Source organism: Protomyctophum bolini, assembly GCF_963924005.1.
Source record: "Protomyctophum bolini genome assembly, chromosome: 22".
Lineage (NCBI taxonomy): Eukaryota > Metazoa > Chordata > Actinopteri > Myctophiformes > Myctophidae > Protomyctophum > Protomyctophum bolini.
In genome coordinates this window covers 10970448-10997782 of record NC_137883.1, presented here as the reverse complement: position 1 = coordinate 10997782, position 27335 = coordinate 10970448, and the positions used below count along the sequence as shown (strand labels likewise).

At 41.1% G+C, this 27335-nt stretch overlaps 1 protein-coding gene across 3 annotated transcripts in view; it reads right to left on the bottom strand.

The window, feature by feature from the left end:
* man1b1a (mannosidase, alpha, class 1B, member 1a) overlaps positions 1-25182 on the bottom strand; it is a 31518-nt gene extending 6336 nt beyond the window's left edge. The window contains exons 1-14 of one of the 3 annotated variants that reach the window (XM_080755920.1): positions 24720-25182; positions 23295-23435; positions 20991-21099; positions 19247-19449; positions 17283-17476; positions 16863-16984; positions 16125-16316; positions 15286-15434; positions 14737-14925; positions 13865-14055; positions 13424-13544; positions 12741-12935; positions 11461-11592; positions 10976-11063 (exon numbers count right to left, since the gene is read on the bottom strand). In XM_080755920.1, coding sequence (XP_080612046.1) covers positions 10976-11063; positions 11461-11592; positions 12741-12935; positions 13424-13544; positions 13865-14055; positions 14737-14925; positions 15286-15434; positions 16125-16316; positions 16863-16984; positions 17283-17476; positions 19247-19449; positions 20991-21099; positions 23295-23393 — 1984 coding nt within the window. In that variant the 5' untranslated portion in view covers positions 23394-23435; positions 24720-25182. Of the gene's footprint in view, positions 1-6709; positions 11064-11460; positions 11593-12740; positions 12936-13423; positions 13545-13864; positions 14056-14736; positions 14926-15285; positions 15435-16124; positions 16317-16862; positions 16985-17282; positions 17477-19246; positions 19450-20990; positions 21100-23294; positions 23436-24719 lie in introns of those variants that run through there. The other 2 variants (XM_080755918.1, XM_080755919.1) reach the window with 2 other exon arrangements.
* Between the last annotated feature and the right edge of the window lie 2153 nt (positions 25183-27335).

Here is a 27335-nt window from a genome sequence, read left to right as displayed (position 1 = left end):
TTTCCATTGTTCCATCCTGTGTGTGTGTGTGTGTGTGTGTGTGTGTGTAAACTGAAGTACATTCATACAGTTAACTGCCAGAATACCGAGGGTACTGTTACAGTGTAAATGGTAGGCCTACCTGTGTCACGGTGTGAGACAGGAGTATAGGACCCAAGTGCAGGACCATGAGGCAGGAGCAGAGCAGTCCACCCTTTGTCAGCCTTCCGATTGGTCCCTGACTGACAAACCAGCAGGCTCTTTCTGTCTTGTTCCGCCTTGTTTATGTTGAATCTGCTAAAACATATTTTTTTGGAAAAAACTAAAAACAAACATGAGTCACCATGCTGCATCTGTGATGTTCCGTTTTACTGACACGAAGTTTAAAAGAAGAATTGGGTGCACATAATATGAATATGAAGCAACTGAAAAACATGTTATTTCAATGGTAGTGGATGGAGAGAGAGGACTTTTGTCCAATCACGAAAACGGCAAGAGTATTACTATTTACACTAAAGCTAAATACAGGGGATTAGGGACATACATGTATATACTGACACATGACTACTGGTATATATTACTAACAAACTGGCAAGCAACAGCAATCACAGGAAGACACAGGTGAACTCAATGACGATCAACACAGGGATTGGCTGGGGCACATCTACTGTATGGGGCACACAGCCAACAGACTGGTGAGACAACACAGGTAGCAACAACTAGGGCAGACAAGAAACACTAGGAACATAACTACAAAATAAAAGTAGGCTACACAACTGTAAAGTAAAACCCAAGTACAAGATATAAAACAGGAACCAAAGGACAACATACAACATTACAACACAGACAGAGATAATGACAACACTGGTGAAATATCCGTATCTCATCAAGGTATTAAACTGACGAGATATCTGCATGGTACCACCTTGTTTACAATCTGTGGTCCACATATTAATATGCGCTCTCCATCACTCCAAACCACTTGAGGCTATGAGCAGGGAGACAATTAAGATCAACCTACAGTAACTAATTTATTCTATTCCATCTCCTGTATCCTTAGCTTGAGGCAGCTCGAGTACACATACGCCCCTGGACATAATGCCAGTATATCACAGGGACTTACCGCCAATGCAGCTCTTGAGGCTGAGAAAGCATGGAGGCATTATGTACCATTTGTATGGTCCTTGGTTTGTGTGCCAAGCGTAGTTATAAAGCCCTATATCCTCTATTGCTTCAAACAGAATGAAGTGCAGACATTGGTTTGATTGATTGATTGAACAGTTTGCAGAATGGGTACAGTTAAAGGAAAGTACAGGTGGTCATTTATTTGTAGTTCTGCTAGTTTCTTCTTCACAAAAACACTTTAATTAACCACACATTTGCGTAAATAGACAAGCTCACATAGATAAGCTGTTTTCAGCAGAGATTTGATTAGTCTGAGGGGAATGCTAGTTTATCTAGTCACTAGATAAAATGTAAAGCCCCTAAGTATATAGGGATAAGTGGTAAAACAAACAAGAAAAAAAAATCCACCACACTCACACAACTGCTACATCATTTATTTATTCATTATCCACCAAAAAGGTAATCAAAACATATTGGCTCTGCCAATATGTTGTGGCTGAGGCTTCAGGATAGATTCACAGTGATGTGAATTCACCCTCACGGTGAAATGTTAGGATATGCAGGGCATCAGGAAAGAAAAGACCTTCCATTATTTTCCATTAGACTGCAGTTTGAGCCAATGGAATGCTCTGATCCTTATACTGTATGAATGGTGTGCTTCAAGCAAGCCTTCTAATATCTGATGAAAAGCTGATCTTGTGCAGCATACGCATACATGTAGTGCATAAAGACCTCACACCTTTCCTGTGATCTCTTACTTGTAACTACATACTGTATATTGATGAGTCCAATGACAGATGAGGGAATGTCTTGTCAGTTTCACCGTGCATTGCAGCTGCAAACCCAGGACTTGAATATCTGATCATAGGTATGTCAGTCAAACCATGTGGGCTAGTATGAATTAAGATAAGACACATGCATATTGCATATGCACAACTGTATATATACGATCATTGAGTATGATTTAGCTTGTTGCAGGTGACTAGATTAGATATCAATGTATCTCTCTACCAGTGGATTGTTCCCTTAATACTCCATTTCTCTCAGGCACACGAACGCACACACACAAAATTGGAACACATCATGAATCCTGAACATAATGCTTTAGTTATACTTTAAAAACAACAGGGAGGACACTGACCATGTTATGCATTCAGATCTATGACATCACATCTTAGTGATGGACTTTGTTGCCCCCTGGTGTTGCATTATTGCCAATTTCTGGTTGAACAGCTTCAATGGTTTGATTAAAATAATCTCCCACGAGGTGCTCTGTCTCTGCTAAGAATAAGAATATACAGTTATGCAAACTGTTTTTCAAGTTTCTCTTAAACCCAGCAAATGTTTAAATATTTGTATTTGCTTTCATTCACATAGCAGGGGAAATGTTTTAATTCTGAGTAGCATTTTGTTCAATGACAAAAGTATTCTGATAAAAGTGAGGAATCACTCAAATCAAGCTTGTTCATATACAGTATATAATGCAAAGAACATAACACAAAATAAAGGTTTTTGCCTCGCTTTGTGAAATGAGGGGGCACATTTTTCCCCAGGTGTCTATAAATCACAGTTTCTCCCTCTACACAACATGACTTGGCATTGTGAATTTTGAGCGGATATTTCTGCTCAATATCCACCGCAGAATAGGGACGCTATAATAATATCTGGGATTTATACAGCGCTTTTCTAAGTTACTCAAAGACGCTTTACATTACTCAGGTAAGTTCTCAGATTGCAGATCAGATAAGTAAAAGGATAAGAATTAAAATCAGTAAAACACTAACAGTAAGGAGTTGAAATCAAGTCAACTTGAGAAGGCTATTCTGAACAGGTGGGTTTTCAAGGTGGTTTTCAAGGTAGGGAGGGGGCATCTCTGATATGCATTCCAGAGGGAGGGGGCAGCCACAGAGAAGGCCCTGTCGCCCCAGTTTTGGTGCTTGGTCTTGGGGACCTCCAGGATGCCGGCACTGGACCTGAGGGAACGCGACGGGACGTGGCACGAGGAGGGCAAAGAGGTAGGGGGAGCAAGGTTGTGCACTGCCTTGTAGGTCGTGAGCAACATTTTATAGTGGACTCATTGTTTGACGGGCAGCCAGTGGAGGTCGTGGAGGTCTGGCGTGTCATTGTAGGAGTTAGCCCTCCAACAGTCATAATTCAAATAATCATAAAAATGTCCTTTCACAAGGAGACAAACGACCTGATGTAATGACTCAAGCAACGGGAAACAGTTGACTCTTATTGTCATTGTAAAATCAGAGAGCTTGACAGTTCATTGCCAAACTCCTATTCCTCAGATAGTCCAATTAATCACCAACAGAAAACGTCATTGATCCATGTCTTTGGTTTTGACACTGGGTCAGTCTTTCAACCCGTAGAGGCGTAGACACTGGATTTCATTTACACAAAAAAGAAAGAACAAACAAAAAATAAAAAATAGAGAGAAAAAAGAACTGCAGGCGGGCACGAGGAGTCCAAAAACAAAACTCATTGATTTTCATTTTAAAAATCAGTTATATTTGTTGAGTATAAATTAGACTAAAGTCTACAATAACTTTGTGAAAGCCCTGGCCTGAAGCGTTGAACAAACAATGGAGCAGCCTGGAGGAAGAGTTGAAATAATAACGTAAAAAGTGTAAATTGAGACTTAAGGAGGTAGAGGGGAACAACAGGAGAGGAAGAGGAGAGGTCAGGAGGAAGAAAAAGTTGATGAATCGCCGAGGAAGGAAGGAGTCAGAAAAGACTGAATAAATACACAGGCCTGACAGCAATGAAAGGCAATGTCAGTTGCAATATTAAGAAAGGCAGCTTCCATTATAAGTACCCTTCACACTTCAATTACTCCATTACACAGCCACTTTAGAATACCGCTGGCCAAAAAGAAAACTGACAAAAACTGATATAATGAACTAAATGAAGACACTTTTAGCAGTGGAATTGGGCTGTTTGTCAAACTAGCAGTGCTGTTATGACAGTCTGGACCCAAGTTTGGAGAAACGTGTCACCAGATCAATTGAGGAAAAAACTAACTCACAAGATAGGAAAACAGCAGTGCTGAATTCCCAGAGTTGTGAACCAAAAACATAATAGAACATCTAGGTGTTTTAACTTTTGGCCTAATCTCCATTTCCATAATTCAACAAGTTCAACGTCTGAGTGCAGCTGAAGCTAACAGAGGCAATTATGGGTTCACCAGAGAGCTAGTAAGTGTTTGGAAAGTTTTAAAGAAATTAAACCGTTTTATTACAAATCTAGTCATTATGTATTTGTATTTTTTTCATCATAAACTCTTCATACATGAGGCAATTTTACCTAGAGGGTTCAGAATATATAGGGGCAAGCACTCAGAAACCATTTGCACAGGTTCAATGTCCCAATGATGGGACTATTAACCACATAAACCCTCTATTCTTAGTCAAAGCGGATCCGATTTGGCCCCGTCTGCAAGTTTCCTTCTACACCAAATCTTAGCAAACATGTTTTACCTGTGAAAGTGGAGTAGAAGTATAATGTATTAAAAATGTAAAGATATTTAGTTACTTTCCATCATTGCAAACAACCCATTCCAGGAAAGTGATTCAGTGTGGTTTCTTCACTAGAGCATGAAAGGCAAGCTTCTGTAATATAACGGCCTTGGCTAGTGCTGGCTTTGCAAAAAAAAAAAAGACAAGAAAAAGAAAAAGAACAAACACTTGATTCTCTGGTCCAGTGGTTCTCAAACCTTTAAATGTCAAGGATCCCCATAATTCTTAGAGCGTACACATGGAACCAAAATGGACAATCTCATTAGTGGACAAACGTTTTTATTTCAAGGATCCCCGCAAAACTCTGAGAGAGTACAAAATGGGCAGATCTTTACAGACCTGCAAGGATCCATTTGGAACCCCCTCGAGGAATCCCGAGTATCCTTGGACCCCACTTTGAGAACTACTGTACTGCTCTTGACAGATTCCACTAAAAGGCTTATTGTACTGCAAGCACAACCCAAGCCAGGACTCATGCCAGGATCATTCAAACAGAATACATTATTTTAAATGTATGCATTGGCACATTAAAAACTATAGAAAAATACAAGCATTTCAAACATTAAGGATTTTCCTCAACTAGTCTACACATAACCCCTGAGTAAAACGCATCACTCACTAAAAATGTTGTCAACTTTGATGTAGTGTAATGGTTCATGACAATGAACCACCTATGCATTTCAATGAGCACAGCAGAGCACTGGAAAATGAAATAACCATCAAAATGACCAATATGACACATAATCTGAGCACTGCTGTACATACGAAGGATGAAGATCCATTTCTGATCAGAAATATTTAAGACAAATTAACCCATAACCAGGAAAAGGATCTGTGTAATCTTATACTTTGGCTTTCTATGTTATCATGAGAATTTGTCCAAATCTTTATACATGTATAATTAAAGCAAACATTTTGAGTTTGGGGTCCGCAGCCAAATGCATATCTTTTTTGGGGTCTTAAGACATGAAAAGGTTTGAGAACCACTGATATAGAAACATACGCTTTTCAGAAAACCGTTAATAAAAAGGTGCATGGGTTTCATTATTAATCTCTGGATTAACACAACAACCACCGCACAGAAGTGTGTGTAATATGTGACTATCCTGTCTAAAGTAGTTTTTGTTTAGTTTTCTCTTCTTTTTTTATTGACGATTCAAAAATCACCCCAGGCTAGGTCTTGGTGCTCAATCAATATCGTGATTAATTCAAACTTTTGCCTTGATTATGAAAAAATTGGGAAAATAGCACATCAGTGATGTGTTTTAAGCTTGTAGAGCGACAATTTTTACTTTTTTTATGTATGCAACCATTGTACTAAAATTCAGACGCGTCTGAAGTGAGTGGTGCTGTACTGTACTTGTGCTGTACTGTACTGTACTGTACTGTACTGTACTGTACTGTACTGTACTGTACTGTACTGTACTGTACAAGGTCTCCTCCCTGGCCTGTGTGTGTGTGTGTGTGTCTATGTGTTAGGCTGCACAACAGTTACACTTGGCGGTGACAATAGTGACACTTGGTGGTGACAATATGCTATTTCCGTGCTCGAACCCAGGGACACAGCCAGGGTCACAGCCAGCCAGGGACACACATAGCTGTCTATAGGAGTGGTTGCACCACTCAAAAAAAGAAAAAGAAAAAATCTACAAGACCAAGATTAACCGGGTGCAGTAATTATAGTTTAGACAGTACTTGGTTTAAACTAGTCATTTGGTTAGACCAGTCATTAGTCCTACAACTACAACCTATCTCAAACCCTCACCCTAACCCTAACCTCCCACAGGGCAGCACACCTAAACCCAACCTTAACCCATGTCTAACCAATGACTAGTCTAAACTAAGTATGCACCCCGTGTTTGCCCAGTCCTACACCAGGCTCTGCCCATGCCTCAAATCTTAACTGATGGTTAGTCAAGGTTGCTGGATGGCTATAACAAATGTAGTTCAGAAATTAGCCTCGTATTTCTTGTGCAGTACAGTAGACTAAGGAAGGACCTCAATCCACGAATATCTTTCAAATCTGTCAATGACAACTTTTTTTAGTCATTCTTAGACATGCAAGTTCACTGGTACAAGCAGAGTGCATTATACGGTAATTTAGTTTATTCGACATGTTTTACACTGCATTGTACATAATACAAGCATTTTAAAATCATCAAAGATGGCAAGTCAGACTTATTTCAATTGCAGTCCTTATACAGTATGCTGTACATTCATCAACGTGAAAAGATATCCCAAAACTCCCAAATTAAGAGGGTCTTACAGGGGTAACTAAAAAATGTCAACCCAATCTGGGGACCTATCGGCAAAAAAAAGGGAAAAAAGCAATGTGAGTCAACAGTCTGTCTCGAGAGACTACAGTCATTTTAACCACTTTCAAAAATAGCAGATGTACAAGCTCGCAGCGTATCGCATCACTTCGTGCAGCACTGCGAGCTTGTACATTTGGCACAAATCTTTTCTTCCGAGTTCCCTGGTACAACACAATTTCAGATGGGGGTCCGCAACCAAATACATATCAACGTGGAGGTCCTTAAGTTGGCACGAAAACGTTTGAGAACTACTGGTTTAGACTTTAAAGCACCGAAATGGATTTGGAAATAACATGTTTTGGATGATGGTGATCAGGACATTCCGGGAGGCAGATAATGAAGAAGATGTACAGGTGATAATCACATGCCATGGCTGTATGTGGCCATTTAACGGCATACATCGCCACTATTATTATCTACCAATCGCACCTTTCCATTATCAAAATGGTTCAGTATGGAGATGTGATTAAGCACATTGAATGTTGTAAATTTGCTATATCTGGTAATAGGTACGAAATGTGGGAATTTATCTGCTACAATATATATATTTATTCTCTGCAGTCCATCATTAAATGGACTTGTTTTTGTTTCTTAGCTGTACAGTAACATCAAGACTGCACGGCAGCCTTAATAAATTAAACTTGATACAATAAAATTTAAGACATTAATAAAAACCCGAAAATACATTAAATAACTGACATTGTAGCATCTCGTCCCGTTAAGATTTCCACCATTCAATAGGGGGAGGGCATAGTGACGCGTTCTGTAGGATTTTGGCTTATTTGGGAGCCATCTTCCTGCCTACATGTAGGCTAGTAGGATGCTAGGCTACTTGGCTGCCAATCTGTAGTTCGTAGGTTTGCTTGTCAGTGACGCTGGTGTGTACACTGTCACTCCATCTCTCCTATCTTTGACTTGTCACAACTCTTCTACTCTATGGCTCTGGATCGACGGTGGTATTATTATTCGCCGTTAGAAAATGTTCGGGAGTTCTGATCTGTTCTGACCTTCCCTTCCCTCACGCCAAAACAGTTCTCAATGTTTACATCTTACTTGACAAGAAGACGTGGACATATCCTGATGAATAAAAAATCTGTCTGTATGCGATCTGACCATTATTATTTTGATTACACTGTCATGCTCGTTTGAGGACAGGTAGAGAGCAGAGCATACATATGTTTGGGAATGTTGCTGAAGGTTGTTATTTTGTCAGCCGACACCCAAATCAAACAGCGTGTATTTAATTATTTGATATCTCCGACAGTCAACACACTGCGAGGCTACAATGGAAGCATAATTCTGACGGCCCGCAGTGGAATGGACAAGTTAGGGTATCAAGTTTATGTTATTTTGTCATCCGACACCCAAACCATGCAGTGCTTATTTAATTATTTTATCTACAATGGTATATGTCTCCACAGTGAGGCTGGGAAATGTAGCCTACTAGCCTACCTACTGGTAGGCAGGAAAATGGCAACCAAAATAACCCGTTCTAAGCGAAACTCCACCCTACGCTCTGCTCTGGCCCTATAGGCTATTATCGCTCACATTAGGTAGGCTATAGTGTCTACATTAAGGCACGCTACAACAACATACAATAATCATAAAAATATGTTAATGCTTGTATGATAGTATTCAAAGGACGGCATTTTTGTATAACTCTCAAAGTGCACTTTTTTTTGTTTTGCCTTCACAGTGTTCAACTGCACTACAACAGTAAGAGTGAATCTGATCATAAAGAGTACACTTGGCTGGGACTACACATTCTCTCAGCTCACTGCAAAAAATAGTGTGTGGGGGGAGGGAAGAAAGAAATCTATCTGAACATGCAATTGAATTCAAGTTAAAAATTACTTTTCGTATAGGGAATATTCCCGAAGATTTTCTAACACATGACAAATATCTAATCGAGATCCTCTTAGCAACAAGTAAGAAACCAATCACACGGCGCTGGTACCAACAGGACCCATGGTCAATGTATGAGGAATTCAAATCTGTAACATCTCAAAAATGCAGCCTTTTGTATTTTCTTGTAATGTTTTGTACGTTTTTTTTTTTCTGTCCTTTGTCAGTCCCTGAAATCATTTATTTTCAATATATTGGTACAAAAAGACTAGGCTGACGTTTCAACAACAGGTTTCATTAGTCATTAAAGACGAGGCTTGAATGACAGATATTCCAACCCACATAGATCACAGACTCTCACATAAGGTGTCATTTCAGTAAAACCAATCATCATCATACTATAATTCAGTCAATGTCTGGCTGTCTGTCAGAAACACCGCCTGCACCAATCGCTCCCACTTTTCACAAAGGCATTGACCATAATAATATGGAGGTCTTAACGAAGCCCTTTTTCCAATTCAACAAATTATAAATTAATAATGAATTTATTAGTGAATAGATATTGTGAAAACGCACTCAGGGGTCAATACAGTATCTCACAACGGGTAAGGGCTAGTATTTCTAAAGGACCACAATGGAAAAGTTTTCGAACTTCATCAGGAGAGGATCATTCAGGCCGCCAACGTTCTTCTCCACAGATACGTTTTAATGCTTTAAGTTTGTGCCGTGTCGCACATGATCGCAGTGTCCGCACGTTGAGAACGGACAATAGTTTACTAGTTTCATCATAATAGGCCAGTGGTTTCATTGGGACATGGTATGATGTCATACCCCCTGTTTCGGAGGCGTTTGTAATAATATTATGCAAATGTTGTTCTTTAGCTGTATAATAATACATTTATAAGATAATATGTTTTAGGTCAATATGTCTTTGTATCTACCGGTAATTTGTCATTTTTCTTCTTCTTGTGATTGTTCGTTACTATCGTTAGTATGTTTATGGTATTCATACATTTAGAATTTTGGAAATTTTGGCTTTACTAAAATGATGGAGTCATGCCCAACCATTGAGAGACGGCAATCTATGTGGAAGGAGTATTGAAACGTGTCATTCAAGCTGTATCGTCTTTAGTTTTTGTTTGGTACCAGAGTCAGAACTGATGTGGCCAGGCACTCCACAAATCCAAAATTAAAGGCAGACCTATTGCCTGTGCTGAGCAGTCTGATTCAATGCATTTATCTGAACTCCTTCCATAGACCTCAATCAATGGTTAATACATATGTGATTAAAATTAAAAGAGAAAAATAAATAATGGAACAATCGATAAACAAACTGCTTTTTCTGCATGCCCTCTTCTTTTGTCTTAAGCAGCAAATAGTTCCTCCATTTAGACAAATCTGTGCACTGCATTCACCAAAAAGCTTTTTTTCATTATTTTTTGTCCTCTTGGCACGCCCCACTGTAAGGAGACCCCCCGGGCAGACAAAGGATGAGATGGGAGGATTATATCTCCACAATGGCCTTGGATCACTACTAATGTTGCTGTGGAGAGGGAAATCTGGAGCTCTCTGGTGGAGTTGTTGCCCCCGCAACCCAATTACGGATAAGCGGTTGAAGATGGATGGATGGGTTTTTGGGACTTTTCTGCATTTATTTCGATGGGGATTCAGTGGAAATTGACAGGAAACGGGGGAGAGTCGGGGAGTGACACACAGCAAAGATCCGCCAGGCTCGGGAATCGAACCCGGGATTCGCTGTCAGGCTGCATAGGAGCCTATAAGGCGTACGAACCTTAACCAGTGACTATAGGCCATCGCGACCCACCAAAAATAATAATAATAGAGACCAGCTCTACATGAAACCCCTTCACCTTAGGGAAAACATATAAGTAATATATCCACATGGAACAGGAAGCGCATGTGGACAGTTTAGTGATTTTCCTGTAGTGCTCCAATACCACAATCCAACATGGACAGAATTCTGGTGACCGTTGGACTCATTAAGAGAGCAACGGATTCAGAGCACTGTGGGACGGCCACCCAGGGACGTCTGCTCCATGGCAACATGTCACTTGGGTGGAGACGGCCAGATGGGAAAAGGGTGTGCCTCTGTGTTGAAGACATACTTGTCCAGACTGAGCAACTCCATGTCGTCAGAAAACAGCAGATATAAGTACTTCAGTGTCTCACCTAGGAAAAAGCTCTCCATCTTGTCCCTCGGGCCTGGGTTGACTGGGTCTCGGACGTTGTTGATCGATGTGTAGCCGCCGCCAGGTACCTTGGTGTGGAAGGAGCATTGGATATGGTGATTATAACCGAGACAATTAAAATGAAGTCTGCACGATATCTGTACAAACAGTTGCGTATGCAGTACTGTTATTTGAACCAATTGTTGTATTTATTCATGGTAATGTATGCACTGCATAGCACTGTGTACTGCTTTAATTCTATTCTAGCTATTGTGGAACCTGCTCAAATCAGTTTTTTGTGTTCTTGGTGCTGAGAAACAGCCTGGGTCTCAGACAGTAGAACAGGACACACATTTAATGAGTTTTGCCTTCAGCAATATGGCAAAACTATAGGCTTGATTTATACTTAGTAGCACTAAATTATCTACAAGCTCAACGGGATGCGTTGTTTTACTGTATACTTACAATAGTGTATAAACTCTATACCTTTGTGTACTTGTTGAAGCTCTGCAGTATGTCCCAGCCCCAGTCTCTGTACTTAGTGTCCTTAGTGAACCTGTACATGTAGAAGAGACTTTCCACAGTCTCCGGCCGTAGCAAGTTGTGTCGATCTGCAGTCTGAGGCGTGGAGAAGAGTGAAAGTGAAAGTCAATGGAAAAACACATTATGGTTATCTGAAGTCTCGGGTTCTGTAAAGTACCAAGCGCGATTCCCATTCAGTTTCCCATTGCTTCGTTTGAGTGGCTCAGCAGCAGATTTGAAGTGATTGCACATCATGAAATCTGCTGCAGAGTCAATTAAACACGTAGTAGAAAAAGTAGTATAGTAGAAAAAGCTATGGGAAACTGAACCAGAACAGGAAACTGTTATGCCACCTTCGGGAGCCTGGAACTTTAAGTGGTTTGACAAAATCCAATGTATGAGCACAGAAAATGACCACTGAGGAGACCAGGTCACGTCCAGTTCGAACCCAGGCTCCCCCAGAGTCACTGTCGAAGTGTCCTTGAGCAAGACACTGAGCCCCTAATTGCTCCCGATGTGCTAGTTGGTGCCTTGCATGGTTTCCGCTGCCATCGGTGTATGAATGTGTGTGTGAATGGGTGAATGTAATGCACAATCTCTGTAAAGCGCCTTGGATAAAGGCGCTATATAAATGCACCATTTACCATTTTATTTACCATTCCGATGATTCTGACATACTGTTTTTAATATTTTAACCACTCATGAATACCAAACCAAACCGTTACTTTGCATGATGTTTCATTGTTTTGTCTCATATGAGATTCATATTATTCCAAAACCCATGGCTACAGACCCAAGAGCAGTTCACTAGCAAATCTTTTGTATGAATACTGTATTTGTAGCAATGACACATTGTTGAGACACAACAAAATGTGTAAGAAATAAAGACAACTCTTGATTTGGCTCATTTAACTTTGAAACAAATGTGAGAAATGCAGGCTCTTTTAAGACCAAACAAGGAATAAAAATAATGTTTTAAGCAAATCAACAGTTAAATGAGCTTGAGATGGATTCTGTGCATTTTGATGAGGTTAATTAAGCACATAAATATTGAGGTTTTGATTTTTAAATAATAACTTTGAGACTCAAACCATGCCAGGCATGAATACAAATCGATCAAGAAACGATTCTTTCAAATGTTATTAAGTCACACAAACAGAAGATTCAAATGGTACTAAATCAGCAATGTAATTAACCTAAACTAAAACAAACGGCATTGTAGAATCAGACTCTATTGGCCTCACCTTGACGTCGATGTCCCGCCCATCCAGCCCGTGGTTGTTGAAGTAGACGATCTCGGGACTCAGGCCGGTCTCCATCTGGGCGTACATCTGGTGACAGGTCTCTATGAGCTGCACGGCCAGGTCCATGTGGTCCTCAGGGAGGCCGTTGTGAGCACCCAACGCCAGGGTGCCAGGCAGGAAGCACACCAGGTGGTCCTGAGGGGACAGGGGCGGATCATGAAACAGCTGATCTACACACACACACACACAAGCTCAGTGAGTGTGCAGCAATGAGACGCTTTGTGAGCGTGTAGATTTGCCGTTACTGCAATTTTGTGAAAGTTTTGACAATGCAAAATTATGTACAGTACATGTACTACTATACTAGATACACACATACAAATATAAACACACAACAACGTAGGTAGGAACTACTAGGTAGGTAGTAGGAAGTTGTCTATCTAATGTATATCTAGTTATCTATTTGGCTAGCTATATAGATCGACCGATAGCTTTAATTAACCCATTAACCTGAGGCAGATTCTACAAATGCCTTCTAAAGCTGAAGCTCTGAAAAAAAAATATGTACAAGCTTGCAGCATGGCACGAAGTGACACACTGTGAACTTGTAGAACTGCTATTTTTGAAAAGTGAACGCTAAGATAAGAAAATAGAAAAATGATGTTTGCTCAATTGCGTCTTACCATCTTGGGGTTAAACCGGTTGTGGGACAGTTCCCCAACAAAGGTTAGTCCGTGGGGTCCTGACTGTCTCACGAGGTGCTTTTTAACTCCTTCAATAGCTTGGAGGTAGTCCTCCAACAGGCTGGAAATGACAAAACATCATTAACTAGTTCATTAATCATGTCTCATGACAGTAATTCGGCTTTTTATGACTGGTTTTCACATGACTAGTGTCTTTCCCAGCTGCCCACAGAATGAAGTAGTAGTTTGTATGTTGCCGGCATATTCTCAATGCTTTGTTCCATAGGAGTTTCATTAATGTATGCAGAGAAAAGGGTCTGTGGTTAATTATCTTAAATCACCCATGGGAGAAATCCATGCCTCCATACCTTCATTCGTTTTTTTTTTTTTTTTTTTTTTACAAAATGTACACGTACACTAATAGAAAAAAAATGTAATTACTCGTCTTCAACCTTGCCTCCCTGGATCCACTGTTTGAGCAGATACTCATAGTAGCTGTCTGCTCTGGCCCCCAGGGTGAAGACTCCTTTGTGGGTGAACTGGCCGCTGTTCGTGTTGATGAACATGGGTACCAGGCCGTCGTGTTTCCCCGGCAACTTGTGAACCAGCTTCATTACCTCATTCACAACCTCCTGGGGACAGGGTTGATTGATTGATTGAATATTTGATTAGACAAAAGAAAAATGCAAACAGCACAAGGTACAGTCAGGCATTTTGGTCCAAAAGGATTTCCGAAGAAAGACCTTGCGGTATTGTTTCCATTCAGGTCCCATGCACACAGGGAAGGGACAAACACACACACACACACACACACACACACACTGGATCTCCAATTAGAGTGTAGTTTGCAGTGTAGCATTCTGTACATATTCTGTAGATGTGACAATGTGTTCATTTCAGACCTACCGTACAAGGCCTACCAGGGCGCATAAACACAGTGGCAAATCGAGTGGCAAAGTGAGTGACAAAGTGAATTTAATGTTGTTTAAAGTCATTTCATGCAATCAAATAGGTCTTTTCTGTTTGGATGTATGGGCTGTCAAGGCCAGAAATATTTTTTTAGTAGGCATTCCCACATAACGTCCGGGTATGGTGATGATGTCACGCGCATACCCTCTATAGTAACTCATAACAAAGGGCCAGGGTTTCTCTCCATGTGCCCTCACCTGGTACTGAGGCTCCTGGGTGAGACGGTTCCTCTCCATGTGCCCTCACCTGGTACTGAGGCTCCTGGATGAGAGGGTTTCTCTCCATGTGCCCTCACCTGGTACTGAGGCTCCTGGATGAGAGGGTTTCTCTCCATGTGACCTCACCTGGTACCGAGGCTCCTGGGTGAGACGGCTGAGCTCTCGAAACTCCAGCTGGATGCTGGTGACCTCTGCCAACGTGCTGTCCGCCGTCCACCGAGGAGGGTGGGCTGTGCCCTTGCCGATGTTGACGTCGGAGTAAGGGATCTTGGAGGGCGTTTTGAAGGCCGGCATCAACCTTGAACCAATGTCTTTCTGTAGGTGGTGAGGAAAATGCAGAATACAAGTTTCCCCCCCTTTCCACAAAGTCACAAATTTCTCATTAATCGACAATATTAAATCAATATTCAATAGAACTTCTTTACCCCCAAACATTTTACAGTATCTACTATATAACATTTTCATAAATATTCTGATTTGCATTAGAACATCTCCATGATTCATTCAGATTGGCACAATCCATGCAGATATGAATTTTCATTCATTCATTTTAGCTAATGTTTTAGATATATTGGCATTCAATCACATTTTGATAATCTACAGTAATATCAGAATCAGGAACTACAAGAACAAGGACACTTTGACAGCGAGGAGCTTTGTCGTGAACCGACTCACCGCTTTCTCCAAGAACAGCTCGTCTCCTGTTAAGTGGTAGGTGCTCAGCAAGCTTCCCAAGATACGGATGGTGCTCTCAAAAAGGTTCACGTCCACATTCTTGGTAAAGGACAGCTCTGTCTGCACCCAGTGCCGAGCTTCCTCAAACTCTGTTAGGAGAGACAGAGAATGACACAGGGGACGGAAGGATTAATTTTCCGCAGGAAAGATCACGGACAGAGATGAAAATTGTTTACCTCGAGTGGCAAGCCCTGCACAGCAGTGCACACCATTACATTTTTCAAGACATGACAAATTGAAAACAACTTTAGATAGATGGATGCTTTATTTTTCCTTGCGGAAAATTATTTTTGCGCCAAGCAGCCATCATCAGGACACAAACATCACGACACATTATTACGCAATACATAGTATAGTACAGATCACACAATACATTGACAGTACTACACAACTCTACTACACAAGTACTACACAACACAGGTTTGGAAACTTACATTCAGTCGATAATTTCTTTCCTTGAGTAATTATTTTATATATTTATTTAAATAGTTGATTAGTCACCTTTATTACATGGATCGTGCAATCGTGGAATGAGCGTATTGCTCATTCCACGAAGGTGTGAGTAAATTATTTAAAATGTCATCAATAATACCAATTTGTTATTATTGAAGGAGAAAAATAATCGAACAAACGTTACGTTTCCGAACTTTAGAATAGGCTACCAGCAGAGTGCCAGTCATAGCTCGAGAGGCATCACACGTTCACATATCACATTACACTTGTTCTGTAACCATTGGTGCAGTGACACAGAGAAACAAGATTTGACAGACACACATTACCTTCTTTCAGCCCGAGGATCCACATAGTGTCCAGTGCATCAACCAGTGTCAGACCCAGGCCAAACCACTCGCCAAAAGATTTGGAGATGGGCTTGAGCTCGTCGTGACCCCAGGCACTGTCTTTATAGCCCTTCCAGGCATGTCTGAAGGTCTTGCGTACAGCCTCCAGCCTGTCCTCAGAGGTAATTACAACTAAACGGACACAAGGACATACAGATGTACCGAAGCGAGACATTAACCCCAGAGTGCATTACAAACCAAAGCCGTTTATAATATACCTAGATTACCTACTGACATTGCCATTTGCCATCCTGCATTCTACAGGGCAAGAGCAGATAGATCACTTTTCACAACCACTGTTCCCCCCGTTATATATAGTTTTTACAGTCAGGGGTTGACGGTTCCTTACATCATGTTTACCCCTATAAGCTGATGGTGGCCTTCACTCATATTGCTTCTCTTTTCATTGGAGAAGGTACATGTTATCCCTGAAGACATGCCTGGAGGCAACCTGACATCATGTTACAATGCTGCAAATGATATGACTGCTACCTTACAGTATATTGCAGCCACAGCTCAGGGGAACTAAGGAACAGAGGTGTAGTGTAACATCTATTGTAGTGGCTGAAAGGTTCCTGCACAGTGGCCACCCACCAAAAAACTAAATCCACACCTCCTCACTTACTGAAGGCCACTGTTCATCAACAGAAGGCTGAAAATGTAACAATGCACACAGACCTGGTGCCAGTGAAACGGCGTCATCTGGGTTGGCTGGAACAGGAGGCTCTGCAGTATCTCTCTCACTGATCGACGGTATTGGTTCTGCGGCCTGGTCAGCTTCGATGATGGCCCCGCGCCAGCTGAAAAGACGACATCCTTCTTACAGTATATGCCTGAATTGTTGTTTTTCCTCTTTATTGAGACCGACTGTAGGAAAGCTGTGAAACTCCTCACTGTCTGGCAGCTGGCAACTTCATGTGCACAGTGTCAAGACATAACCTACACAGACACGACCGTGAGGAGTTTTTAAAATGTTAAACCCCACTTTAGAGAACCACTGTCCTGTCCCCAAGACCAAACAGTAAGGGTCAGCAGGGACAACGACTACAGACATGGGGGTATTGGTATTTAGAAAGAAAGAAAGACTCTTCAGAATACCTCACAATCTTCTTATGTCCATTCTCCTCTTCTTCCTCTTTAACTGGCTCTTGCTTCTCCTTGCCTATCGATTCTTGCTCTTGCTTCTCTTTGCCTATCGATTCTTGCTCTTGCTTCTCCTTGCCTATTGATTCTGAAACATTGGCTGCTTTCTGCAGGCTCGGTGGTCCTCTCTTGCTTTGGAATTGTCTTTTCTGGTGGTGTCAACAATCACAAACAAATTAGTCATTACAAGTAAATACTGCAGGTCTCATCAGGGCCCTGTCAGATCAGGGCCAAAACCTGTTGTTTAGTATAAAATAAAAATATCACACCCATGTGAACTGAGTGGTGCAACAGGAACGCGCCCAGGGTGCTGGCCCGGTTCTAGCGAGCCACCCCACGTCCGAAACGGTCGAGAAACCGAGACACAAACTGTGTGGGGGAATTAGCAGAAAACGCTCTCTCTCTCTCACAAGTAAGAGTGTATTCTCTCTGTCTCTCTCTCGCATGCATGATGCACGCTCCAGATTGAAATTAGCAGGCAACAGTGCAACGCTATCTCTCTCTCTGGTTCTAGCACAACAGTGCCACTTTTGCCCCATTGGTATCCTAAACATAGGGACATACAGACATAGGGATGGACATAGGGACAGACATTGCTGTTCAACACATGTCATTTATATGTCATTTATATGCTTAAATGTCCATGTGGACTAGCATACATAGGCCAAACAAAACAAAATTAAGAATTGGAGAACATAAAACCGCCATTCGAACCCAAAACCTTGATTATGCCATGGCCAGGCATTATAAAGAGGCTAATAATGGGTCACCAGCTTCCCTCAAATTTTGGGGAATAAAATCACAGCCCCGCCACGGGGAGGTGATATAATCAATAAATTGCTCCGCAGAGAAGCACAGTGAATACACACACTTGACACTTTAGAACCCAATGGCCTCAATGAAGAACTGAGCCTCTCATGCTTTTTATAAACATGCCCCTTTTTAGACGGTCCCTGAAGTCTTATGTTTTTTGCCCTGAGAGTGTTTTATTGTCTTGTTTCTGATTTACCTGTTTTTTTTGTTTTTTTTTCCTATATATTTGGCCACAAGGCCCTTAACTATATGTGCACTGTTTTCCTAAATATTGGTTTTTTAATCTTGATGGCTTTTTTATGGTTAAATCACTGTTTTACTTTATTTATTTTACTGTTCAACAGCGTTTTTCCATAGCCACCTGCTGGTATTAACGGGTTATTACATGTTACATGGTATCCTGTCATTAGCTCATTGATAGCCCAGCCTGTATTTAAGACATGCCGAAATGCTACCACCCTATGACTCTGATGAAGACCGCAAGGTCGAAACGTTAGTCGTTTGTATACTCAGCACCTAAATAAAAGGCTCTAAATGTCCGTGCTGCTCCAGTCTCTTCTCCTTATGCAGACATTGCTGTTCCTTGGAGTGGCTGCACCACTCAAAAAGAATATATAATTTGTTCCAAGTAATATCATGCAATAGCGGTGCAGTAGTCCTAAGTTCCCTTTGTATTTTAAAAGTGATTATTCTATCGATAACTATTTTGATTAATTGAATAGAAAATATTGTTACATTACTTATACATATATCAACGAATATACAATATAATAATGTATGAAATGTAAACTCAATTCTAATCGGGTTTTTTTTAATATATAATTGACTGAATAGATTAGACTGATTGACCAGTCCTAAGCCCTATGACCTATGTAATACTTGTGCTGTAAAACAGTGTTGCAAGAAACTCGGGAAAATAGCAGATCTACAAGATCACAACATAGATTGGCAATTCAATTGGCATATTTATTTATTTTAAGTTTGGAAAGAAAAAAGCTAAATTATATCCCCCCCCCCACTACATTTTCATATAATCGATTAAATCGACTAGTGCGATTAAATATTGCACCCCCTACAGTAATATAGTGGAAACTACCTTTACTAACCTTAACGGGGGGTTTGGGCAGAATTGGGGCTTTCAGTCTTTGAGGCTCTGGAATGACCTCTGGGATGAGTCTGGGCTTCACGGCCGGCCTCAGCTCTGGCACCGACACATAGCCTAGAAGAGGCCCGGCCAGAGACTTGACCGGAGGCAAGGCCTTTATCTGTCTGTCGTCTAGCTCCAGCCAGTCCTCCGTATCCGACAGACCTACATTACACGTGCGTGAAACACATGAAACAAGAATGAATGTGGGCTCAAATACACAAGCATAATAACGTATAGTCGTATATATGTGTCATGTGTGTGTACTGTAATGTGAACACACACATCACATACTGTAAGTGCGCACACACACACACACACACGACACACACACACAAATCTGTCTATTATTCATTTATTTACTACACATGCTGAATACACCATTCCGATTGGTTATTTCTGAATAACAGACCACTTTTAGCGCGCTTTAAATCATAATGTGAAAATCAGTTTCACCTCTAATCATATCACCCCAGGAAGTGTGGTAGATTTAGATAAGACATTATAAATCCAATTAACCTTTGTGTGACACTGTCAAATAATGTCAGTAAAACAGTTTGTTTCTCAGTTTTATTTCTCCCTGTGTGTGTGGTGTGGTGTGGTGTGTGGTGTGGTGTGGTGTGGTGTGGTGTGGTGTGGTGTGGTGTGGTGTGGTGTGGTGTGGTGTGGTGTGGTGTGGTGTGGTGTGGTGTGGTGTGGTGTGGTGTGGTGTGGTGTGTGTGTGTGTGTGTGTGTGTGTGTGTGTGGATTGTGATCAAGCGAGTGCTTTCTAACTGCATCTTTTTATAGATTCACTCTCTCGGTCTCTCTCTCTCCTTTTTACAAAAATGAGCTGTGAATGGGAATGACAGATAGACCTGTCCTGGACATGCTCATGCTGCCAATCAGTACTGGTCCGGGAGTTGGACCTTGATGAATTGATCAATGACTTCTCTTCAAAGAAGAAGAGTCTGTGATTTCAGTAGGATATTAATATTATACCTTTCAGCCCTGCTGTAAGAGACACCTGCTTTCTAATCTATTCAGATAACCTTGGACTTCCACAGACATTTTTTAAATAGGTTTTAATTTTCTCCTTAAAAGTTAGTCGGTGAGTGTGTGTGTGTGTGTGCGTGTGTGTGTGTGTGTGTGTGTGTGTGTGTGTGTGTGTGTGTGTGTGTGTGTGTCGTGCACTGCACGCACGCACACAGTCTGACTTGAGAAGGAATTTTCTTTTAAAAACATTGGATTAGACCCTACTGATTCAGTCAGGGATTACCATGGCAACAATGGAAACTTTGAAGCATTATAGTGCCACTGAATGGCTGTGAATAGTGTGGATAACATCTTTATCTGTGTTTGAACTTTGAGCATCAGGGTCTGTAATTTCCGCGAAGGATTAGCAATTATTTGATTGATTACCTTTTCAATTAACCAATAATATTTTGGGATAAAACATTTAACTACCTGTGTGCCCCCCCACACACACACACACACACACACACACACACACACACACACACACTAATTTTGTTAACTAAGACCAACTAAGACTAACAAATCTCTGTGACAAATTTGTAATTGATAGCTCATAGCATGTTACATCACAATGTGTTGACCTTATAAATCTGTTATTTCATTCTATTGATCTTATTTAAATATATATATTTTTTAATATAATTGATTAAACAGATATGTTTGATGAACCATTACAGCCTTGTACTCACCCCTCCACTTCTCTGTGAGACTGGGATAGGAAAGTAGTCCAAGAATGAGTAGCACGGCTAGCAGGAGAAGGATCAAACTCCGCTGCAGCCGAGACAGCTGCTTCCATTTCTGCAGAAAAAAGTCAAACAGATGCAACTTTTGAAAAACATTTCAGCCACGTCCGAATTCCACATCAATAGCATTCGTCCAACTGGTCAATCATCTCTCCAGGAATGAACTTGAACCCGTGCAAACAAGACAGAATGCTCCCCTTTACTTTAAAACAGGCTTTAAGAATGACAACAAAGAACGAGATGTGCTGTGCTATGCTTACCCTGTACGACCCCATTATCTTGCTGTGCTTGATGCAGTCACCCACACTGAATTGCTCACAAATAAGCCATTTGATCAGCACAAGCCAGCAACAAAAAGGGAGGGACAGAGGCAGGGTCCCCCGTGAGAGCAAACGGAAAGACGCAAGCTGGGTTCAAGGCTCTCTAGGGGCTGCTACCTGGACTAATGAACACCTGTGCAACACCACAAAGTGTCTGTCTGTGCAATCACCACCGGTGAACCTTGCTGGTAAACACAACATAATTGTCTCCGGAGGCATTTTAACTCCCAGATTTCACTCATTTCATTCGAATTTTTGATGAAAATGTAGAATATATATGTTTATTGTAATTATATAACTATAAATCATATTAAGTAGAGCCAGAGCAATGTATCGGTTAGCCGATTTTATCGGACAGTATTGTCGGATCACAGATACTATTTTTGGCCCCCAAAATCCAGTATTGGTCAGACTCCAGTATTGAGGCATTCTTCTACCAGTTTGCAGTCTCATACTGAAGGAGCAAGAAGTGTCCTCTCAAGGCAACCAGTATGTTCATTGTTCATGCCGTCAAAAGGAGACATTGGCATTGTTCAGCCACAATGAACAGGCACTAGTAAACAAAGGAGTAAGCTATCATATGACAGGTGGAGAAACATTTTTTGCTTGAGGTGAGCGATAGGAAGGAAGGGACAAAAGGGAGAATACAGAAAAGACTGAAACCTACTGTAGCAGTCACATGTTTTATCACGGGCTATATACAGCATGGCAATGAGGACGGTATACTGCAGGTTTGAGTCTTTGCATACATCTTGTGTGACAGTGTTTAAAGTTTAATGTGACACCATCACATAAAGACTAGGTCACAGGTTTGATCCCTATAACAGTGCTATAGATGTCTATTAAACAAAGTGTCCTTGAAAGTGAAACGGTGAAATACTGAACCCCTAGTACCTACCCACTCTGAATGATAATATTATGAATGGTGTACTTGACCATACTACAGCGTCACACAAAAGTATGAGTGTGTGCTTGAAACGTGGCTCGAAAAAACGCGCTTTGAGCTTTAATGTGTGTGTGTTGTCTAACAAACATTGTCAAATGCCATTGACAATGAACAGAGAATTTACGTCATATGTTTCTGAGCAGATCGGCATAAGCGTGTCGATGGGAACCCTTGGCCAATAAGGGACCACCATTCTTGATGATGATGATGTACGATGATTAGAGCGCCCCTCACCGTTTTAGACATATGATGTTTCCACCCGACAGAGGTGATATGACATGTGGCATCATCTATGTCACTTATATGATGTACAGTATATGACGTATCTCTATAACATTATTTTCAGCCCAATCAGAGCTCCAAAAACTTACACTACGAAATTAAGTTATAGATTATATTTAATAATATATTAAAACATTAATTAACGTTAGAAATGACAGTCGTGTGAAGTGAGGGGCGCTCTTATCATCATAAATCATCATACATGGCACACACAGACGCACAAAGCTGGGCATGGGACAAAAAAAGCAGTACTTATGTGTCCTACTGAAGAATTACAGTAAATGTGGCACTGGTCGGTCCAGCAGTCTGCAAGATGAGCTCCAGACCCTCTTATAGACGTCTAGAGTCGCACAGAGCCATGCTGTGAATAATTCTGTTTACATTATGTATTGATGCCACGGTTGGATTCTTTAACAATGGTGACATTAGCATCATCCTCTGTACTGTGCATTCCTCTGAGAGTGGACAACTGTATCCAAATGGACACATAAGGGTCCACTTAAAGCTCTTTAATGATCTTGCACTGTTTTTATGCTCTTTGCTATGGTTTTAGTGCCTTAATGTTACTGTGTTTTTGCTTGTTTTACGTTTGTGTTTTTCTCTCTTGTTTTGCCCTGTAAAGCACTTTGGTACCCTCTCAAGAGTGCCATTAACACACGATTTTTACTACGACTCCATTGAGAGACATGCATAACAACTCACCCTCCAGCAGGATTGTCTGCGATGCTTGCCATTGTTGTATTGGCTGTGCTGGTCACTGAGTGTCAGAGAGATGAAGTCCTTTCTTGAAGGGGGGTACATCTCTCTGGTTGTGGATGACAGTCATAAGTCATAGAAGCAGGCCTAGGAGAAGTAGAAATGATCAATTATTCAAGCTAAAGTGAAAGGTTAAATTCCTATTATATGTCACATACATTGCTGTATGCAAGATTTGTTCTCCGCATTTCACCCATCTCTTGGAGCAGTGAGCCGCAGCCGTGCCACACTCGGGAATCATTTGTAGTTGATCTAACCCCCCAATCCAACCCTTTACACCCGAGTGCCAAGCAGGGAGGCACTTAATTGGTCCCATTTTTACAGTCTTTGGCCCAGTTTCAGGGCAGACACCACAAGGCCACTGTGCTGGTCGTATCTACGTTCACACAAGCAGGTCAAAATATGCGAAGATTCAAGATACAAACAAACAGCATTTTGTCGCTGTATTCCAGAGAATAGGTCCTACAAGTATCGGTTGTGGTGACATTTATACACAATGTTTATAACAACAAAACCGTGTGGCAGACAACTCCAGTGGAAGACATGTTAAAACAGTCTAACAAAGATTGGTGATGAGAGTTATGCTGCTACAAGGACAAGCAAAATCTTAACAAAAAGTCAAAAACTAAAACAACATGGCTCCTATAGGCACAGACACTTTTTCTGACTGAACCTACTGTCATCTATCTATGCCCAATAATGAGCTTACTTTAATTCTTGCAATCTCGATCTAAAATCGAGGTCAACTCCTGCTGAGCACTATACATGCCAAAGAGCATGATTATAGCTAGTCTATATACTTGAAAAGCCACCTAATAGGGAGAATAATAGGATATAAACACAGGTGTTTCAATGATACTATAGGTAGCACTGTAGCAGAGGATGCTGCCAGAGCTTTTCCAGTGAGCCAACATGACTGTGACCTGAATGGAACGCTAATTATTATAGTAGTGTTTAACCTACTATGACGAAATGGTGAGGGAAAAGGTCCGGACAGTACACACTACACACTATGGAATAATTAAGCCCCCCCCCCCACCCTCCTAATTAGATTAGGGGGCTCCATATGTCATCCTTCTGTATACCATTACCTACCGCATTACACTGAATTCATAATTGTATTAACTTGACATAAAAGGTGAGTTATTAGTTAGGATGGCTACTAAACCATGACACCTTGATCTTTGCAGATAATATCTGGAATTCTGAATACCTGGACAATGTGGACATATGACTATGGGAGTAATGTTACAATTAACGATGAAAAATGGTAAAATGGTAAGCATGCACTGCACGTATATACTGTACATCAGAATGGTCGATAGATGGTAAATGATGGTGGTGTAAGGCATTAGTAGTATTCCTTCTTACCTCTGTACATTAGCCAGAAGGCTAACCAGCTGTTAGCGTATATGCACAGCTTCGACTTGTTTCCAATGAATAAGGCAGCGAGGCTGGCTAGGGGAATCGATTCACTTTGCAGGCTGATCCGGGTCTGGGTTTACGGCGGATACGGAAACAGTGCATGCATGTGTTGTGTCTCCACAAATCACCGGATACAGCAGGCGGGCTCTAGACCGGATCAGAGCTCCGAGCAGTACCGTACGTGGAAGTAGCGACGCGAGGTTTACTTTACCAAATAAACAGTGCTACAAATCAGGGTTTGAAAGAGCAGCGTGCATGCAACGACCATTGGATCGGTTCAAAAGACTTTCGAGCATGATGAAAATCCCAGTGCATATAAAATACGGCATTACGGTGCAGTCAGATGTTGAGAATAGTTGTGAAGTTAACTACTGCAGATCAATTATGCACTATAGTTGTGTGATCTGTGTGTGTGTGTGGGGAGTGGGGACAGCAGCAACTTGAACTCACGTCACGAGTGTGTGTGTGTGTGTGTGTGTCACATGACACATATGGCCACGCCCCATTTTATATTAGATAAGTTTCCACACAATAATGCACACATTTTCAAGAGTTGAAAACTAATTCATTTGTTTTCCGCCCCCCAAAAATTTCATAAATAAAATACAAATACCGGTACATTCCCTAAATTAGAAATTAGAAATCTACAAGCTCAAAGTTTGTGTCCAAATGTCTTATTTCTCTTTTGGGTCATGGGCTAAAAGTTTTGGAAGCACTGCTCTATATAATATATCATGCTCTACTACAGTACATCTCTACACCCACCTGAGCAGATCCCCTTTGAGCATGTCAGGGATCTTTTTTCTCCCCCCAATCCTTTTGGAATATTTTCAAGCATTTTCAAAAGTTTCACACATTTTCAAAAATAGCACTTGGATTGGCATTTGAACTTTTTCATATTGTACTGTAGGTCAGGGATACTCAAATAGATTTACCTGTGGGCCACATTACAAAAATGGCAAGGGGCCAGGGGCCAGTAGATAAAATTACGACATTAATGATACTTGATAACTTCTCTCTTTCAATTGCTTTATTTTCGCAAAATGTATCAAAGTACAATGTGCATGCACACAATATGTAAATAAATAAATGTGTTACATTTTCTTGCATAAACACAAAGAGCTGTTTCCATAACTGCACAAATTATTGCACATAACATGAGTAGCTGTTATAATAACATAATAACATAACATGAGTAGCTCTTTGCCTGCCTGCCTGCCTGCCTGTCTGTCTGTCTGTCTGTCTGTCCATGAGTAGTTATTTGTCTGTCTGTCTATGAGTAGCTGTCTGCCTGCCTGTCTATGAGTAGCTGTCTGCCTGCCTGCCTGCCTGTCTGTCCAATTGTCCATGAGTAGCTGTCTGTCTGCCTGTCTGAGTTAGCTGTCTGCCTGCCCGCCTAATTGTCCATGAGTAGCTGTCTGTCTGCCTGTCTATGAGTAGCTGTCTGCCTGCCTGCCTAATTGTCCATGAGTAGCTGTCTGTCTGCCTGTCTATGAGTAGCTGTCTGCCTTCCTGCCTGTCCAATTGTCCATGAATAGCTGTCTGTCTGTCTATGAGTAGCTGTCTGCCTGCCTGCCCAATTGTCTATGAGTAGCTGTTTGTCTGTCTATGAGTAGCTGTCTGCCTTCCTGCCTGTCCAATTGTCTATGAGTAGCTGTCTGTCTGTCTATGAGTAGCTGTCTGCCTTCCTGCCTGTCCAATTGTCCATGAGTAGCTGTCTGCCTGCCTGTCCAATTCTCCATGAGTATAGCTGTCTGTCTGCCTGTCTATGAGTAGCTGTCTGACTGCCTGCCTGTCCAATTCTCCATGAGTAGCTGTCTGTCTGTCTGCCTGTCTATGAGTAGCTGTCTGCCTGCCTGCCAGCCAGCCAGCAAGTTGGTTAACAGAAAATAAATTGTTATGGCTGAGTAAAATAAAATACAATAAACACAATTTGCCTGAAAATAGATTACCCAGCTATGACCTTTTTCATGAAAAAAAATGAGTAGTGATATGGCTGACTGAGTAAAATAAAACAATCTACCTGAAAATAGATAGCTATAAGTGAAGAGCAATTTCCATTTCCACCATTTCCGCAATTTACGCAATTACCATTTCCGCAATTTCCATTTCCGCATTTCCGCAATTTCCATTTCCACCATTTCCACAATTTCCGCAATTACAATTTCCGCAATTTCCGCAATTTCCATTTCCATTTCCAACTATTAATGGCAGCTGGGTTTCATCATTCAAATAAAATAGAATTCTGTCCGTTTAGCTATAACATTATGTCAGGGAATAGGGATACACAGTATATGTCTTTCATTTGCATTGCATCTCCCCCCAAGCTTTTATTTTCGTTCGAGTAATAGTACAACTCTAATAGTATTACTTATAATAATGTAATTAAAGATTTTTTTTTCTTCTTTTTTTTAGATTTTCATTGGTGGGCCAGTCATAATGGTCCCGCGGGCCTGATGTGGCCCGCGGGCCTGAGGTTGAGTATCACAGGTTGAAGATCACTAAAGCAAATGAATACTCAGAAAGTCAGCATTCTGCTTTTTATTTTATTTTTATTGAACT